Source organism: Vombatus ursinus, unplaced genomic scaffold (genome assembly GCF_900497805.2).
Source record: "Vombatus ursinus unplaced genomic scaffold, bare-nosed wombat genome assembly UNPS02014818.1, whole genome shotgun sequence".
Classification (NCBI taxonomy): Eukaryota; Metazoa; Chordata; class Mammalia; order Diprotodontia; family Vombatidae; genus Vombatus; species Vombatus ursinus.
The window spans coordinates 59,072,558-59,090,303 of NW_020954596.1; the positions used below are offsets into that span (position 1 = coordinate 59,072,558).

Sequence of the window (17,746 nt, forward strand, 5' to 3'; positions counted from 1 at the left end):
TCATATGATATGTAATAGAGGCCCTTGGCTAGCCTGGTTGTCCTCTGGATACCCTCAAACTTATCACTATGGTGCCCAGAGTGGAACACAAAAATTCCTGAAGAGGTCTAAAGATGGCTGAGCTCGGGGGGGGGACCATCACCACCTTAAGCTATGCCCAAGTTTGTACTAGCTCATTTGGATGCTACATCACACTTGCTGATTCATATGGACCTCGAAGGTCACTAAAGACTGTAGGTGGTGAGACCAAATAAGGGTCTATTGCAATCATCTGGCCATTGCTGGCTTCACTTCCTCATTTTCCTTTTAGCCCCAACCCAAGCTAGAGAATCCTTTCTTTTAAAATGTGTTGGTCACTAAGAAAAAAAGCCTCTTTCTGCCTAGTCTCTCCAAGTCTAACCTTCAAGTTCAAGACAAATCGTATTTTAAGCAGCCCTTGACATAAGGAATAATAATCATTTACCCCTGGCTTGCTACTCAGAGAAATTCCCCTGGATATTTCCAAAAGTAGAAAGAGGTAATTGAGAAGCAAAGTGATCACAGAATCTCAGTGTAGGAAAAATAAAAGAGGGGCTTCTGAGGCCATCAAGGCCAATCCATACTTGTACAAGAATTCTCTACATTGTAGAATCTACAACAGATTGAGAGAGTCGTCACTCAGCCTTTGCTTAAGGATTGTCAGTGAGCCCAAAGCTCACTCAAGAAGGTGTCTTCTGAGACACCTCATTTTACTTTCCAATGCGCCAAATTAGAAGTTTCTCTATACATCAAGCCCAAATTGGCCTTTTTGTAATTTCCACCCATTTCTCCTACTTCAGTTTCTCCTGGGCCAAATAGAACAAATCTAATTCACCTTCCAGGGGCAGCTAGGTGGCAGAATGGATAGCGGTAGGCCTGGAGTCAGGAAGACTCATCTTTCTGAGTTCCTATCTGGCCTCAGATACCTACTAACTGTGTGACCCTGGGCAAGTCACTTAACCCTGTTTGCCTCAGTTTCCTCATCTATAAAAAGACTGCAGAAGGAAATGGCAAAACCACTCCAGTATCTCTGCCAAGAAAACCCCAAATGGGGGTTTCCAATGCCTAGAATGCTCTCCCTCCTCTACTCCAACTACTGATCTCCCGGCCCTCCTTTAAATCTCAACTAAAATTCCACCTTCTATTTTCCTCAATCCTTCTTAATTCCAGTGCCTTCCCTAGGTTAATTATCTCCTATTTATCCTGTATATAGCTTCCTTTGTATATACATGTTTGCATGTGGTCTCCCCCATTAGAGTCTAAGTTCCTTGAGGGCAAGGATTGCCTTTTTGTATTTCTAGTGCTTAGCACAGTGCCTGGCGCACAGTAGGTGCTTAATAAATGTTTATTGATTGATTCCTAAAATGTGTCACCTGAATTGTACACATTACTGATTAGGGCAAAGTAGAGGACTACCATCTCTTCGATAATTTTTTTTTTCCTGTATGGAACATAAGATCATAAAATTAGATCAAACCTGACTTGATCATCTACAGAATCTTTGCTTTGGAATGAAAATCCCAGTTGTAGTTAGGAGTTGACCTAACAGATGTATAATCTCATTCTTCCTCTCCTCAGAAGACTGACTATACAAGCTTGTGGTTGGTCTACTAAAGGACATTTTCTTTCATTGCCTCACCAGCAAAAAACAAACAAACAAAAACCATTCATGAGCTTGGTCCACTAACACCAAATCAATGTGGTGTTTTGCTCTGCCAGCCTGACTCAGCACATCCCTGTTATGGATCTCCAGGCAAGCCAGGTGATACCATGGAGCTAGTGAAGTCTCACCCACAGGGGGTTTCCCTAAGTATAGCAGCAGTGGCATTCTATCCCATCATCCCCATGGTTAATGGAGGGCTCCTTTCTGTTATGGGGGCAGAAAAAGACTTCAACATGGCAACTCACTCTCAAGTCTCTGAGACTCACTTGAAAATGAAGGGGAAAATATTCTCTGAAATGAAGAACCCCACAGAGGCTAGGCTCAGAGACCTAGAGTTGCTCAAACTTCATACCCTGTAAGCAGAGGTAGAAGCCTAGATCTCCTAAAGGCCTACAGTCTCCTAAAGCCCAGCTGGTCCCCATTCCTCTTGGGCACAGGACTTGCTAAAGGGGAGACTGAAGATATTTGCCCTTGTCTTATTAACTAAGCCAATCCCGAATTTATATATTATTGATACAGCAAGGGGTGTGTTTGTCTTCTCTTTTTAACATGTCAATTCTTCACTGTATGGTTACAATGACCAAGGATGTCTCCAAAAAAAATGAGAACATCTTTGCAGAGATAGGGGACCACAAGTGTATAACTCAGCACGTCAGACTCAGTTTATGTGTTGGTTAGATTTGTCGAAATGCTTATTTTCTTCTCTTTCCACTTTATTTTTGTTTTGAGGGCTGACAGTGAATGGGGATGAGGAGATATAAAAACAAAAGATAATAATAAAAGGGACAATTTTAAAAACAAAATGAAAAAGTGCCTTTTCTTCAAAGGAACAATCCCATCTTTGTACAAGCTTCTTCTACCTTTATTCAGAATCTAGTCTATTGCAGATGCTCAATGAATACCATATCAACAGGGATTTTGTAAGACAGCCAAGATTTTAGTTTCACTACACATCCTCTTAATATCGGTGAAATGAAAGCATGACCTCCTCACGCCCTCTTTAAAAAGATTGGATTCCCAGGGTCAAGAGGTGCCTTAGATTGACTTAACTACTTCTCCCTTTACTGGCAATTATTAGCAAGGCCATTCTATGGTGGAAGGCTGCTATTGGACCAACAAGCCAACCATCTCTACTGGAAATCCTTTGCAAGTGGTCCCTCCAGGAACAGTGTGTGAGCTTTGGGGGAGGTCAGAGGTCAGACGCTTCCAAACAGTAGTTCACAGTCTCAGAGCTCCCCCAGGAGAGTTCTGAGGCTTGGAATCAGAAACAGTAGCCTGAGAGAGCCCTCTGGCCAGGCCCTCTGCATAAGGCAAAGTAATTTGCATCCCTACTTCTAAGCAGAGAGTGTATAGTTTTTACCCAAAGATTTATATTAAACTTGGTTTACCTGAAGTCCATTGACTAAAGTTGTTTACTAAGTGCAAGATTCCTGGGAAAAATAGCAGCAGGATTTACTATCCTATTACCTGAACATAATACGAGATTCAAAGACTTTGGCTCCTATAAGCAGTGGCCTTATTAATAGCTTCTGATAGAGGCTTTGGCCCAGGGCAGAAATATTTCTGAAACTTCAATTTCTTCCTTCAAAGCATAGGTTCCTTAATCGTCTGTGTGTGTGTGTGTGTGAGTGTGTGTGTGTTTGTGTGTGTTGTGGACCCCTTTGGCAGTCTAGTGAAGTTGATGGAACCCTTCTCTGAAGAGGGGATAGTAATAGCACTTACCTCCCAAGGTTGTTTTGAGGATAAAATGAGATATTTGTAAAGTGCTATGCATATCTTAAAGTACTATATAAAAATGCGAGGTGATGATGATGATACAAAAGAAACCAAAGGCTCGCAAAAACAAAGATGTTAATGTATTTTCCCACTCAATTCCATAGACCCCCTGAAATCTAGGTTGAAAATATCTGCTTGACTATATCAGATTGTGCGCCGTCTTGGGGTAGGAGGTGGGGAGAGAAGGGGAGAAAAATTTAAAACTCAAAAGCTTATGGAAGTGATTGTTGATAAACCAAATTAAATTAATAAAAAAATTTTAAAATTAAAAAAAGAATTAAAAAAAGAAAATATCCGCTTGAAAGGGAGAAAAATGAAGTACCTGGTTAAAGGAAATTTTAAAAATATTTTCCCTTTATTCAAGGCTTTTTTTTTTTTTTTTTTAACATAAGGAGGCTCAAGGCCTAATGTTTCCAGTTTCCAGGGTTCAAAGCCGGCAGTTCCAAGTTTTCCTGACACTAACCCTCACTGAAAAGAATCCCTTTAATTTATAGTCTATATTCATACCCACACTAGTGGTTTTCAAAATTTTCCCATTGTATCCAACTTGAAGAAACCTTAGCCTACCTAAAGTACCTTTTTTAAAAGGCAAAAACTACACTTAATAAATTAAAACCATAAAATGTTTAAAAAACTGACAAGTTTACCCACTGGCATCCAAACACCTACTTCCAGCACAGCCCTCAAGATCTCAAATAGGATTGTTCCCAAGTAAGAGTCCTCTGCTAAAGAAAACAATCCAGCCCCATAATCTCCTGCTTTCAAGTTCAAGGACTAGAGCAGTATTAACAGCTTAATCCTTTTAAAATCCCCAGTGAGGATCTTAAGCACGTGTAAGTATTATTTCAAGCCTGTAGGTGAAGACTGGGGAGCACGAGGACTCAGAGATTTGCCCAAGGCCAAAAGGGATAAGTGAGTCTACTAACCTCAGATTCTTAACCACCATCATAGACACTATGGGAAAACAAAAGTATTAGGTGTGTGATGCCTACAACCGTGTTGTAGGAAATGTTGGTTCTAACCCACTTAGAAAACTGAAATGTGGAAGGGTTCAAACATAAGAGAACAACTCACTTCAGAGGGACCTTCCTTCCTAAAAGGACAGCACAATGTAGTGTCAAGTGCACTGTTCTTTGAGGCAGAAAACACGAGCCCGAGACCTGGCTCAAACATTTAAGGTCACAGATTTAGAAGATCTTGGAGGTTGTCTAGTGACTAGACGGGGTGGGGAACCGGCACCCTCGAGGCCACAGGTTCCCTACAACTGGGTCCAACCTACTCATTTTGCAGATGAGGAAACTGAGTCCCACAGAATTGGCAAGCAATATGTGGCAGGGCCTCAGCATCCAAATCCAACAATAATCATAGCTCACATTTATAAAGCACGCTTACTATGCTCTAGGTACTGTGCTAAGTGTTTTACAATTATTATCATCTCATTTGATCCTCACAACAACCCTGGGAAGTAGACACTATTATAATCCCCACTTTACAGATGAACTGAGACAAAGAGTGACTTGCCCAGGGTCACCTAGCTAGTGTTTGTGGTTATTGTTCGGTCACTCAACTCTTCGTGACCCCAGTTGGGGTTTACTTGGAAAAGATACTGGGATGGTTTGTCATTTCCTTCTCCAGCTCATTTTACAGACGAGGAAACTGAGAAACACAGGATTAAATGACTTGCCTGGGGGTCACACAACTGGTAAGTGTCTGAGGCCAGATTTGAACTTAGGAAAATGAGTCTTCCTGACTCTGGGTCTGGTACTCTGTGCACTGTAGCGCCACCTAGTGGCCCAGTGATCTTTCTTCCACCTCCAAATGAGTTGTGTGATTAGTCTGGACTCCCTGAATCTCAATTCCCTATTCTGAAAAATGAAGTTAATAACATTTCCAATACTTACCTAAAATATTTATTATTAGTGTTCCCAGGGAAAGAGCTCTAAGGCAGATAGCCCAAGAAAGAAGCATGATTCAAATCCAATTTGGGGTTCAATCCCCTTCCTGGTATTTTTTAATACCATGCAAAATACTAGCTAAGTCTTTAAAGCGGGTTACTTTTTATAGTTCTGTTCAGTCACCATGTGGTCATTCGTTCTTCACGTGCCCCTTTCAATGCAATTCCTATAGCAAGCAGTTCCCATTGAAGGACAATGATTAACTACATCCCTGTTTGCAACTTTCATAGATCACCGATGCAATGTTGCATTAGGCTACAGGTCTTGGGAGGAACAGTGGGTTGGTTGCCCTATCTTGTTTGGGGAGCATACACAGAATTTCCTGGAGGCATTTCTTAAAGGAAATTCTTCAACAGATGTGCTGGGCACCACCAAGTTTTATACTCCAGAATCATCCTATGTCATTTGATGGATGCCTGCCCATGTGCATGCCTTTAATACTTATGAATACAGAGACAGAACGTGAATACTATGGCTATGACTCAGCATGTTGTAGTAGAGAGCCAGAAAGGTCTGTGTTGAAATATTGCTTCCGACACTGGTAGTATAACTATGGATAAGCTACTTACTCCCTCTTTGTCCCTCAGTTTCCTTAATTGTAAAATGGTAATAATAGTATCTGCAGCACCAACTTCATAGCGTTGTCATGAGACACTCAATACCTTCAGTCCCCTAGGTACCTTAGACTATAAATCACTGAGCAAGCACCCATAATGTTTACTGGGAGTTAGTCAGTCAATAAACATTTATTAAGCACCTACTATGTGCCAGGCACTGTGGACCAATGAAATTATAGGTTTAGCAAAAATATATACATATATATAGTTACATAATGTATATAATTATCATTATGTGACCTTCCAAAGAAAAAATCTCCTGTTCTCTCAATTCTAAAACTGAGGGAATATAGATAAATGTCAACCTCCTCCAAAATGATCAGTAACGTTTATTATCATTTAACCTTTGCCAAGAGTTGTGAACATTCTAAGCAGAGAATATGTCTCAGGATTGGACACAGTGCTTGCCCCGGAGATCACACAAGTGAGTGATGCAAAGTTACCCATGAGCGCAATAGTCCAGGTCAACTAGTCAGCAAACATCATTGGTGAGTCAGCGTCAGCAAAGACCTACACATCACATCACATCACATCACTCACCCCAAGCTTTGGGGATGGTTCAACACGTAAAGAATCACTCAGAACACAGCTAAGTTTTTTCTTTGACTACTTTGAAGAAGCCATCCTTCTCATCTCAAAAAAAGTCACTTGAACTTTTACAATTCTCATGTACGGTAAATACTATGTCTGTCTGGACCAAAGGTCAATCTTTTTTAACTAAGCAACAGGATATCATTCTCAGATATAAAACTCAGACAAAGTTGATGGGGAATAAATCTGGAGATAAAATGATCTCTTTCAGCTACTGATACATACTTCCCTTCCCATGGGGATAGTAGTGATGGTATTGGTAGAAAATTGCATACATTTTTCAGATGAAGTCTGTGTATTGTTTTTGCTTGAGTATTTTTCTTTGTTGTAAGGGAGGCTCAACTCAGGGTTGGGGGAGTTAAAACTGACTTATATAAGAACAAATCAACCTTATTTTTAAAAGATTTCTAATTTGGAACTCAAAATCTTATAAAAGCAAATGTTGAAAAATTATCTTTACATGTAATTGGAAAAATAAAATACTATTAAGTGGGAAAAAATAAAAAATAAAAAAAAATGTAAAAATAAAGATGTCTATTACTTTTAAAATTCTCTCTCTCTCCCCTATTTTCTCTTTCTCCCCTCTCCCTCTCTTTCCTCTGCTCTTTTCCTAGGTTCAGTCCTAGTCAAAAAGTACCTGAAAAGTTTTCCCACTCCAAATGAATTTTCCATGTGTTATATAGAAAAAAGAAAAAGACACCAGACTCTCCTAGTCTGTTGAATGCACTTGCAGCCAGCCACCCGTGACATTTGGAGACATAATTAGCTTCCTTGCCTTCCCAGACAACTGGGATTTCCTGAAGCTCCTTCGAAAAAAAAGAAAAAGGACCTACCTGGTCTGAAAATGGTATTCAAGGTCACAGCGCTGCAAAACCTCCGAACAGTGTTCTGTAAAAGGGCAGGTCACCATTAGTTTATTTAAGAGCTTATTCACTAGGATACTGGACTTTTTGCAGTTCTGTAATATGATCATCTTGCGATCCACAGGGCAAAAGTCTTTTTCCACTAAGAAGTTAGTGAGGCAGAGTGTGCAGTAGGTATGGCCGCAGGGAGTGTCCAGGGGCTCCAGGAGAGCTTGCAGGCAGATGTGGCAGATGAGGTCGTCATCCACTTCCTCGGCATAGCTGTAGAAGTGGTTTTCCTCTGGGGAGTGGGCTTGGCCACAGGTGGCACATAGTGCTTGGGGGCTGGAATCCATGTCGTCAGAAAAGTCTGGCTGAATCATGACTGGTGAGGGGTTGATGCGACCAAAAACCAATTGAAAAAGCAACTCTTTAGGTAGCCGGTCAATATATCCTGGGAGCCATCCACATACCTAAAAGAGAAAGACATAAAGAATCCAAATAATTTTTACACAAACTGAAGGCCCAGACCTCTGATGGGTATACTGCAATGTAGTCCAGTGGGTAGGGAACTGGACAAAGCTTTAATAACCTGTGGTATTAGTACTGACTCTAGGGCTGACATGTAACCTTCAATGAGTTACTTGGTGTCTGTTTGCCTCTATTTCCCCATCAATTAGAATAGGGACAATAATATTTGTTCCCTTAGCCTCATCACATGGGTGTGGAAAGAATGAGCTAATATCCACGAAGCTCCGTACCTCAGAAGAAAGGTACCATAGAAAACAAAGTCTTGTTAATAAAATTAAATAGTTCAGTGATTTATAAGGGAAGAATGCCCTGACAGGTCAGAACAAGGAGGAAAACAGTTAACCCTTTGGTATCGTTCTCCATTCTTGCTTTTTTCTTTCTTTCTCTCTTCAAAAAAGTATTTGCAAGACATGGAGCGAGAGGAAGTGTAGTATAGTTAGAGAGCTGGTTTAGGCTTCAGGAAGACCAGAGTTCAAATTATACCTTTGACACCGATAAATTGTGAACCCCTAAAGAAGTCACTGAACCTCTCAACATCCCCAGGCAATTCCCTAAAACCATGCAGAAGAATTGCAAATCTGAACTGGTAGAACATTTTTGTTTTGTTTTCCCACCAGGAGGTCCCTATACCAATTGAATTATAGGCCAGACCAAAATTTAAAAGACAGAGAACATATTGTGTAGGTTTGTAAGCTTATTATTTTTGAAACAGCTAAGAAAAACTAGATTAGGATCATAGCTTTAGATATTGAAAGAACTTTAGAAACCAAAGTCCAAGTCCTCTCAATTTATCGAGGAGGAAACTGAGACAAGCTACTTACCCAAGGTCACACAGGTATTAAGTCTCAGAGGCAGGGTTTGAATCCCAGCTCTCTGACTCTTAAGCCAGTGCTGTTTCCATTGTACCTTGTTAGTTAGCCTTTAACTAAACCATATACCGAGTAAAAGAAAATAAGACCTAAGGCTAAATGCAAGACGGTTATTCTGGTGGGGCTCCTGAATGAGTTTGGCCCACAAAAAAGGTTGCTACAACATCCGTGGCAGGATTGGGGGGCATTGATAGATTGATAGCTCAGCCAGTCAATGATGGAAGATGAAGGATGTCTAACAAATGCTGAACATGTCCTCCACTGATTTAACATAAGAAGGTCATAGGCTGCCTCCCTCGCTGAATCTGCTGATTCCTCAGAAATGTCAGACGAATAGATATTATTGACTCCTCAGACTCTCTGCCTTCTCACCTTGTAAATGGCAGGTGGGAGAAGCTTCTAGCTGGACCCCAGACATCCCTAAAAGGGACAGTCTCCCCAGATGTTCCAATGCGGCCATCACCCTATGAGAACCTTAGTTTTCTCTCTGTATTTTTCCTTGCGTGAAGGTACTGTTAGAATAAAACAAGAGATAACTGAGCAGCAACTTCTATCTGTTCTTGAGCTCCTGATGCATTCGACTGTTCTTGGTTTTTTACATTTTGATACCATAAAACATTCCTTCAGCTTTTAGGATAGACAGGAGTCACGGTAGGACAATGGAATCCTCTGAACTTGCATGATGTTCCAATGCCTTCTGCCTGGCCCTAATTTTATGACTCTGCTCAGGGAGCCAGATTCTCCCAGTACCTAAACCCCCATCATGCCACTAGGGCCCTGTTACATAAATCACTACTTTAATATTCTGCACCAGTGGCCTGAAAGACTTAATGCACCTTTTTAAGGTGGCTAATTTACAGTCGGGAAGTCACTAGGGCCACTGACAGAATCTGATTCAACATTAAGAGAAATTTAAGATCCTGGAGCGGGTTCAGGACAGAAAGGTTCCCCAGACTTTGTCTTGTTTCAGGCAGAAATGAAAGGCTTCAAGGTTTCCAATCGAATGCAAAGACCCATAAATAACTTTAAAGGAAACTGGTTTGGAAATAGCCCAATGGTGGAAAAACTATGCTGCATCTTTTGGCCTAAATCTACAGGGTTTTTTGGATGGTTTGTACAAACAGAGGCTTATCTTAGAGAGAAAATGTTTACTTCAGACTTTCACTGAATGGAGCTGTTTACATATCTCTAACAGACTCAGTATGCTCAAAACAATCACTTTCCAGGCTAGAGGTTAAGGTAAAATCTGTGCCATAGGAAAGCATTGCATGGGATTTAGGGTTGGAAGGGATCTTAGGGATCATTTCAAGACTCAAGGCCACATAGCAAGTAACCCAAGTCAGTAGCACCATTACAATTTGAACCCAAGTTCTTTACTCTTTAAAGGGCAGCAAGGTGGTGCAGTGGATAGAGTGCCCATCCTGGAGTCAGGAAGACTCATCTTTTCAAATCCAGCCTCAGACACTAGCTGTGGGACCTGGGCAAGTCACTTAACCCTGTTTGCCTCAGTTCCCTCATCTGTAAAATGAGCTGAAGAAGGAAATGGCAAACTCCATTATCCATATCCATATCTAGTGTCTCTGCCAAGAAAACCCCAAATGGTGTCATGAAGAGTCAGACACGACTGAACAACAACCACCTCTACTCTTTAAATTACACTCGATGATCCCAAAATGTAAGGGTTGAAGGAGAACTTAACAATTACTTAGTTCAACTCCCTCATTGGAAAAAACTGAAATCCAGAGAAAAGTAGGTTGGATTCTTAAAAATTCTTCTCTTCTAGTGCAAAAAACCACATAAGGTAGCACTACTTATAATTACAAAAATACATAAACAACCTAAATGCTTATCAATTGGCTGATTGAAAAAGTTATATACATAGCAGCACAACAGACATTATTTTGATCTTTTATTTTTTATTATTTTGATCTTTTAATTGAGAAGTAAGAAACTATTTTATGGGGCCACTGCTATTATTGTTTCTTATATTTTTGGCATGACTATGGGCAAGCATCCATCAAATGACAAAGGATGATTCTGTAATATAGAACTTGGTGGTGCCCAGCATGTCTGTTGAGGGATTTCCTTTAAGAAAGGAAGCTTTGGCCCGTATACAATTTCTGTGTATGCTACCCAAACAATTCACTATTCCTCCCAAGATCTGTAGCCTGATGCAACATTACATTGGTGATCTATGAAAGTTGCAAACTTGATGTATGTATATAGAACAAATTTATGTAATTTCTGTGTGTTCTTATTCTTATTTACTAATTTATTCAGAAGGAAGTTTCAGGTCAGAATCATCTGATGCAATGAGGCTGGTTTTTTTTTTTTAATGCTATTAAAGCACTCCTTTAATATCCAGCACTAAAGGCCTCAAACATTTAAATGCACATTTTCAAGGTATATGTATCGCCATGTCTCATTTATAACCAGGAAAGCCCCAGTTAGGAAAATTCCTAACATTTAGGCAAAGAGGTTGGTCTCCATGCCTAAGTTTACATTTACATCTCTCTCTCTCATTAGTTAACCCCTGGCCTCTTTGTGACTGAGATTCAGTTAACTGGGAACATTTGGATGATTACAGCATGTTTCCATTATTCAGGCACTGAGAGGGGCAGTTGGGGAGAGATCAGACCTTCCCCAGCCCCTACTCCTCTCAGTCCTTGAATAGGTGGGTAACCCAGGGGCATCAATCAGTCCCAGGCCTTGTTGGATAGCTCTTTTCAGCTATAGCCATTCAGCCCTTCCTTCTATTCCTCCTTTCCCTGGTTTCCCAAGGGCTGCCAGATCTTGGCTCAGCTCAGTCTGACTCTTGCTCCTTCATCTCCACTTCCAAAATCTCTTATCTGGTTCTCCCTTTTATACAAGTTCCTTAGGATAAAACCAAGTCTCTCACACAGGAGGCCTTGATGGATTCAAGGAGGTATACAGACCCAGTTTGCATTCAATATACTTGATTAATTCAATCAAGAATTCTTACCTAACAAAGTTAATTATTTTTAAGTGCATTGGATAATCAATGGAACCCCACCCTCATATGTAAACTACCTTTGTAGTTGTAAAGGATTTTTAAAGCCCTTTGTAACATGGCCCCTGGTAACCATATTGGACAGCAATCTCCCTCCTGCACAAATCACATTCCAACTCTCATCTTAGTGCCTTACCATTCATTGGCCATCCTTCATGCCAGGGATGGGATACTTTCCTCTGCTTTATAATGTCCCTCTTTTCCTTTAAGATATAGCTCAAGTATTTCTATGAAGCCTTTCTTCCCCCAATGGCTAGTGCCCTCTTCTCTTCCCAAATGACCTAATATTTAGATGTTTCATTTGTTTATATTTATTAACTTTGTATTATATATCTTTTTACATATAATTCTTGTTTCCTCCATTCAAATGTGAACTTCTTGGGAATAGGGATTGTTTCACTCTGTATTTATATCCCCTTAAATGGGAGATAAGTGCCTGACTTTTGTTGTTTTGTGTCTGACTCTTCGTGGCCCCATCTGGGGCTTTCTTGGCAGAGATACTGGAGTGGTTTGCCATTTCCTTCTCCAGCTCATTTTACAGATGAGGAAACTGAGGCAAATAAGGACAAGTGACTTATCCAGGGTCACATAGCAAATAAGTGTGAACTAGTGACTGAAGCCAGATTTGAACTCAGGAAGATGAGCTATCTGACTTCAAGCTTGGTGCTCCATCCACTGCACTACCTACTTATGCTAGAAAGATCCCTACTTTCTACCAGGACTCTGCTCAGGTCTTCTTTCCTGATTCCCTCTTGAAATTCCTTTGAAGGCACTCGTCTGCATACATGGAATACGTCCACGATAGAATTCAAGCTCCATGGGGCAGAGGCTGTTTCTAGCACAGTGCTTGGGCATATAATAGGCCCTTAATAAATGCTTGTCAGATTGAAAAAACAGTAGGCATGCTGACTACAACTACATGAAAAGGGAAAATGTATACATAAATACACAGCTGAATGAATAAACAGAAAGCAGAAGACAATATGGAGCAAGTAATAAGTAATTCATTTTTTTAATGTAAACAACTGCTAAATAATTTTTTTGAAAAAGAACTTCTCTTTCTTCTGGGGCCCAGCTTAGGTAGCACACAGAACCTTCCCCGAAATCCCCCTTAGTGAAATTCAAATTTTTAAACTCAAATTTTTAAAAGCATTTTGAACCTCTCCCCTTTATCACCTTAGACCAAATACCATCCTTATTCTTGTACATGTCTTATTCCTCACCTTTCCCTAAAATAGATTATAAGCTCCTTGAAGGTCAGGATTATGCCATTTTTAAAAATCTTATAATCTCCAATGCTTTGTACATCAGAGGTACTTAATAAATATTTGTAGAATTTAATTGAATGAAATTGTCAAAGGTTACTTAGTGTTAGAATTAGCTCTAGAACCTAGGTTCAAATCTGACCTAAGACACATACTACTAGCTCTATGACCTTGAGAAAGTCACTTAATTTTTCTGTGCCTCAGTTTCCTCAACTGTAAAATAAGGGGGAGGGATATAGATTCAATGACTTCTAAGGTCCCTTAAGGTCTAACTCTATGATCCTATGATCCAATTTTCTTGACTCTTTGGACAGTGATGTTTCCAATCACATGAAATGTCACCTTTTCATTACTTAAATGCAACAGACAAACCCACATTGGCAGCACCAATAATGAGGAAGATGACTGAGAAGGTTAAAAAATGTAATTACATCTGAGGCTGGGCCATTGGGGGTTGGGGAAGGGACACGCTTTATAGAAGCTCCTAAAGTTATCATTCATGCTAGGCTTTTAGATGTCACAGCGACTAAAACCCCGCACCTAGAGTCAGGAAGACGCATTGGAATCAGTCTTGACATTTACTGGTTGTGACCCTGGGCAAGGCAATTAACTCCTACCAGCTTCAGTTTCCTCTCTGTAAAATGGGCATAATATCTCCCAGCATTGTTGTGAGGCTAAAGTGAGATATTTGTAAAGCTCTTTGAAAACCATAAAGTGCTATATAAATACCAGCTATTATTTTTTATCATCATCATCATCGTCATCTCATCATCATCATTATTGTTATTCAGAGGAAGTGGTTTACAGTACTGAGCTTCACAGGCCACACTATGCCCAGCACCCAACAGAGTTAGAAAATCAAAACAAAAATCTATGACGATTTTCTGTTTCAGAAAAATAACACACACAGCACATCTTTATTAAGAAGTATTCACAGGTAAATGAAAAGGTCACTAAAAGAAAGCCAAACTCTGAGTAATTGAAAAAAGCAATAATGGTCCTGGTGAGCACGTAATGAAACCTATTCCATTTCATTTGGCAGAGACCCAGGGATACATGAGGGCAAAATGCTGCTACCCTGTCAAGTGAGGGTCGTTCCAGGTTTTGGTTTTGCTTAACAACTTTCCTTTGTCACAAAGAGGAGTTCAATTCCAGAGGCACAGGAGTGGATCCAGAAAAGGCAGGGCTATAAATTCAAAAGGCATCAGTAAAGCTTATTTTTTTTAGTCTCAATTTCTTAAATAGGGTAGCTAGGTGGTGCGATAGACAGAGCACTGGGCCAGGAGTCAGAAAGACCTGAGTTCAAATACAACCTCAGACACTTACTAGCTGGGTGACCCTGGGCAAGTCACTTAACCCTGTTTGCCTCAGTTTCCTCATCTGTAAAATGAGCTGAAGAAGGAAATGGCAAACCACTCCAGTATCTTTGCCAAGAAAACCCCAGATGGGGTCACGAAGAGTCAGATACAACTAAAATGACCAAACAACAAATTTCTTAAATGTTGTCATTTAGATTCAGAATTCTAAGTCCTATCTATATTTTTCTATTTCCTATTTCTGTATTTTTTCTTTTCCAGTGTACCTACTACAACCCAGTTGTACTGGGTTTTTTAATTTTATTTTATTTGGGGCTTGGGTTGATCAATTTGGGTTTTTTTGGTAGTTATTTTGCTGGAGAAATTTCTTGAATATCGTGCCAGTCAAAATCACATCAATATTGCTAACAAGAATACTAGACATGTTAAAAACTCTGATTTTCCTGCCTCTGATATTTCAAAGGTCCCAGAACAAAAGGATTCCTGAAATTTTCTTTGCACTGAACCCATCAAAGTAACCTATGAACAGAATGGGTTAAGACTGATGTTTTTCCTCTAACACAGATTTCTTTTTTTCTTTGCACAGTTTGAATTCCCGAGCACTGTCCTGTGAAGGCAAACCAGGCTCCTAATAGAATTTTAATGTCAACACTCATGTGTAGCTTTTTTAGCTTTGCTTTAGATTAAGTAAAGCCTATATGAACAGAAACAGATTGTGAACAAGTTAACCCTTTCGGCAACTTTGTCCCCTCCAATAGGATTAAATGGGCAATGTTTTCTTATGAAAACACTTATTTACCTGATCATTCTTATTCTGACTGTGAACTATCCTATGACCATGGGAAGTATTTTTTAAATTAATTAATTTTTAGTTTTCAACATTCACTTTTATAAGATTTTTGAATTCTAAATTTCCCCTCCCCCTTGCCCCCCAAGAAAGCAGGTAAGCTAATATAGGTTATATATGTATCATCATAATAAACATGTTTCCACATTAGTCATGTTTTAAAAGAAGAATCAGAACAAAAGGGAAAAACCACAAGAAAGAAAAAAGAGAGAGAAAATAGTATATTTAAATCTGCATTCAGACTCCATAGTTCTTTCTCTGGATGTGGATAGTATTTTCCATCATGAGTCTTTTGGAATTGTCTTAGATCATTGTGTTGCTGAGAAGAGTTAAGTCTATCAAAGTTAGTCATGGCACAATGTTGATGTCACTGTGTACAATGTTCTCCTGGTTCTGCTCACTTCACTCAGCATCAGCTCATGTAAATCTTCCTAGGTTTTTCTGAAGTCCACCTGCTCATCATTTCTTATAGAACAATAGTATTCCATTAATTTCATATACCACAACTTGTCCAGCCATTCCCTCAATTTCCAATTCTTTGCCACCACAAAAAAGAGCTACTATAAACATTTTTGTACTTGTGGGTCCTTTTCCCTTCATGGGGAGTATTTTAAGACATTGTATTTATATACTGCTGGCAAATTAGGAGGGAAATTACAAAATAAGTATAAGGAATTAAACTATTGCCTTTGCATCAAAGAGGGAAAGAAATGGGCCTGACAACTTTCATTCAATCTGTTTGAATTTAACCAGGCGATTTATAAGCCCTAAGGCTGACCTGCACCACTTGAAAACTTCTCTGGGCTACAGATAGGTTAGACTAGAGACAGACTGACATGGTTAGTTGCCACGGGTCACGTGACAAGCAGGAAAATGTGCTGTGGCAAGCCTACATTTTTCACAGGCTGAAATACTTTACTGGACCGCATGTTAGTGCAGGCCTGCCCTACGGACTTAAGTTATATATGCAGGAAGCAGAGATGGGGGAATGCCATAGAATCTTTGATCTGGCTTATGGATCTATAGTGAGATCAAAGGATCCCCTAAGAAAGGGAATCTGGTATCCTCTTAATTGGCACCACCACCTACATGGGGGCATACCTTTGTATGAAATGGGACTTCTAGGCAGCATGTTCTGGCAAGAGTGCAGAGAAGGCTAGGAGTGGGAGTACCAATTAGCCTTCACAAAGGCCAGCAAAACTCCATCCTACCCTAGCTTTCACTTTGATCCCAGAGAAATTTAAGGAGACTCACCAAAAAGCAAGTATAAGGCAACAAGTTATAATGGGAAAAAAACAATGGATAGGGGAGTTAGGTGATGCAGGTTCAATCCTTTCTCTTGTGTGATTTTGGACAAGTCATTTCCCACTTTTCATCCATAAAATGCTGAATTGGAGAGGTAGCGGCCATATCAAGGAAATATGGGAGATTTGGAAGCCGAGTGTATAGATTTAAATCCCAGCTCTGATACTTACAACTTATGTAACTTGTGACTTCATTCCTCCTTGCTCCCCAGTTTAAAAAACAAGAACGTCCCTGAGGAATCTCTAAAATAGTAGTAGAGTCCCAGATGTCCAACAATAAATAAGCAAGGGTATTTTGTGCTGCTGTGGAGTCCAGCCTCCAAAGTCTAAAGGCAAAGCGTATCGCCATTGTGCATTTTAACATTTTCCAGGTACAAAGAGCTATTGATTATGATCAACCAATAGAATCGGAGAGTTGGAAGGAAATTTAGAGATCATAGGATGAGAGATCTGGAATTGGGCATGACCCTAGAGGCCAACTGGCCCAGCCCCTCATTTTTACAGATGAGGCAATAAGCGATTTACCCAAGATCACACAAGCACTGAAAGTATCACAGGTCACATTCAAACCCAGGTCCTCAGATTCCGGATCTAAGGCTCTTTCCACTCTACCACACAGCCTTCATTTACCTTCATTTACCTTCCACTCAGCACAAGAGTCCTGTCTCCAGCTTCCCAGACTGACTGGTTATCTAGACTTTCGTTGAATACTTCCAGTAATAGGAAGCTCACTGCTTCACAAGGCAAACCATTCTAATACACCTCCTTATACTGAAGTGAAACTCCTACCTCATATCTTCCACTCATTGATCCTAGGTTATTCTCTGATACTGAGCATAACAAACCTATCCTTATCTGGCCTTTGTCCCATCCCTTCACATCTTCTCTTTTCTAAAATAAAACGTCCCTGCTACCTTCAATCATTCGTTATGTAACATGTTTCCAAGGACCTTCACCATCCCAGGCACCCTTCTTTGGATAGCCTCCATTTTGTCAATATTCCCATTAAAACGTAACACCCAGAATTAAACCTGATCCTCCACGGATGGTGTGATCCACTAAGAGTGGTATCTCTCTTTCTATGAACAGTCTACTTCTATCAATGTAGTAATCTTCTATTA

At 40.0% G+C, this 17,746-nt stretch overlaps 1 protein-coding gene across 2 annotated transcripts in view; it reads right to left on the minus strand.

The window, feature by feature from the left end:
• The window catches only part of LNX1 (ligand of numb-protein X 1), a 147,832-nt gene that overhangs the window by 108,904 nt on the left and 21,182 nt on the right, over positions 1-17,746 (minus strand). For both annotated transcript variants that reach the window (XM_027836018.1, XM_027836019.1), the window contains exon 2: positions 7,454-7,935. In XM_027836018.1, coding sequence (XP_027691819.1) covers positions 7,454-7,845 — 392 coding nt within the window. In that variant the 5' untranslated portion in view covers positions 7,846-7,935. The remainder of the gene's footprint in view (positions 1-7,453; positions 7,936-17,746) is intronic.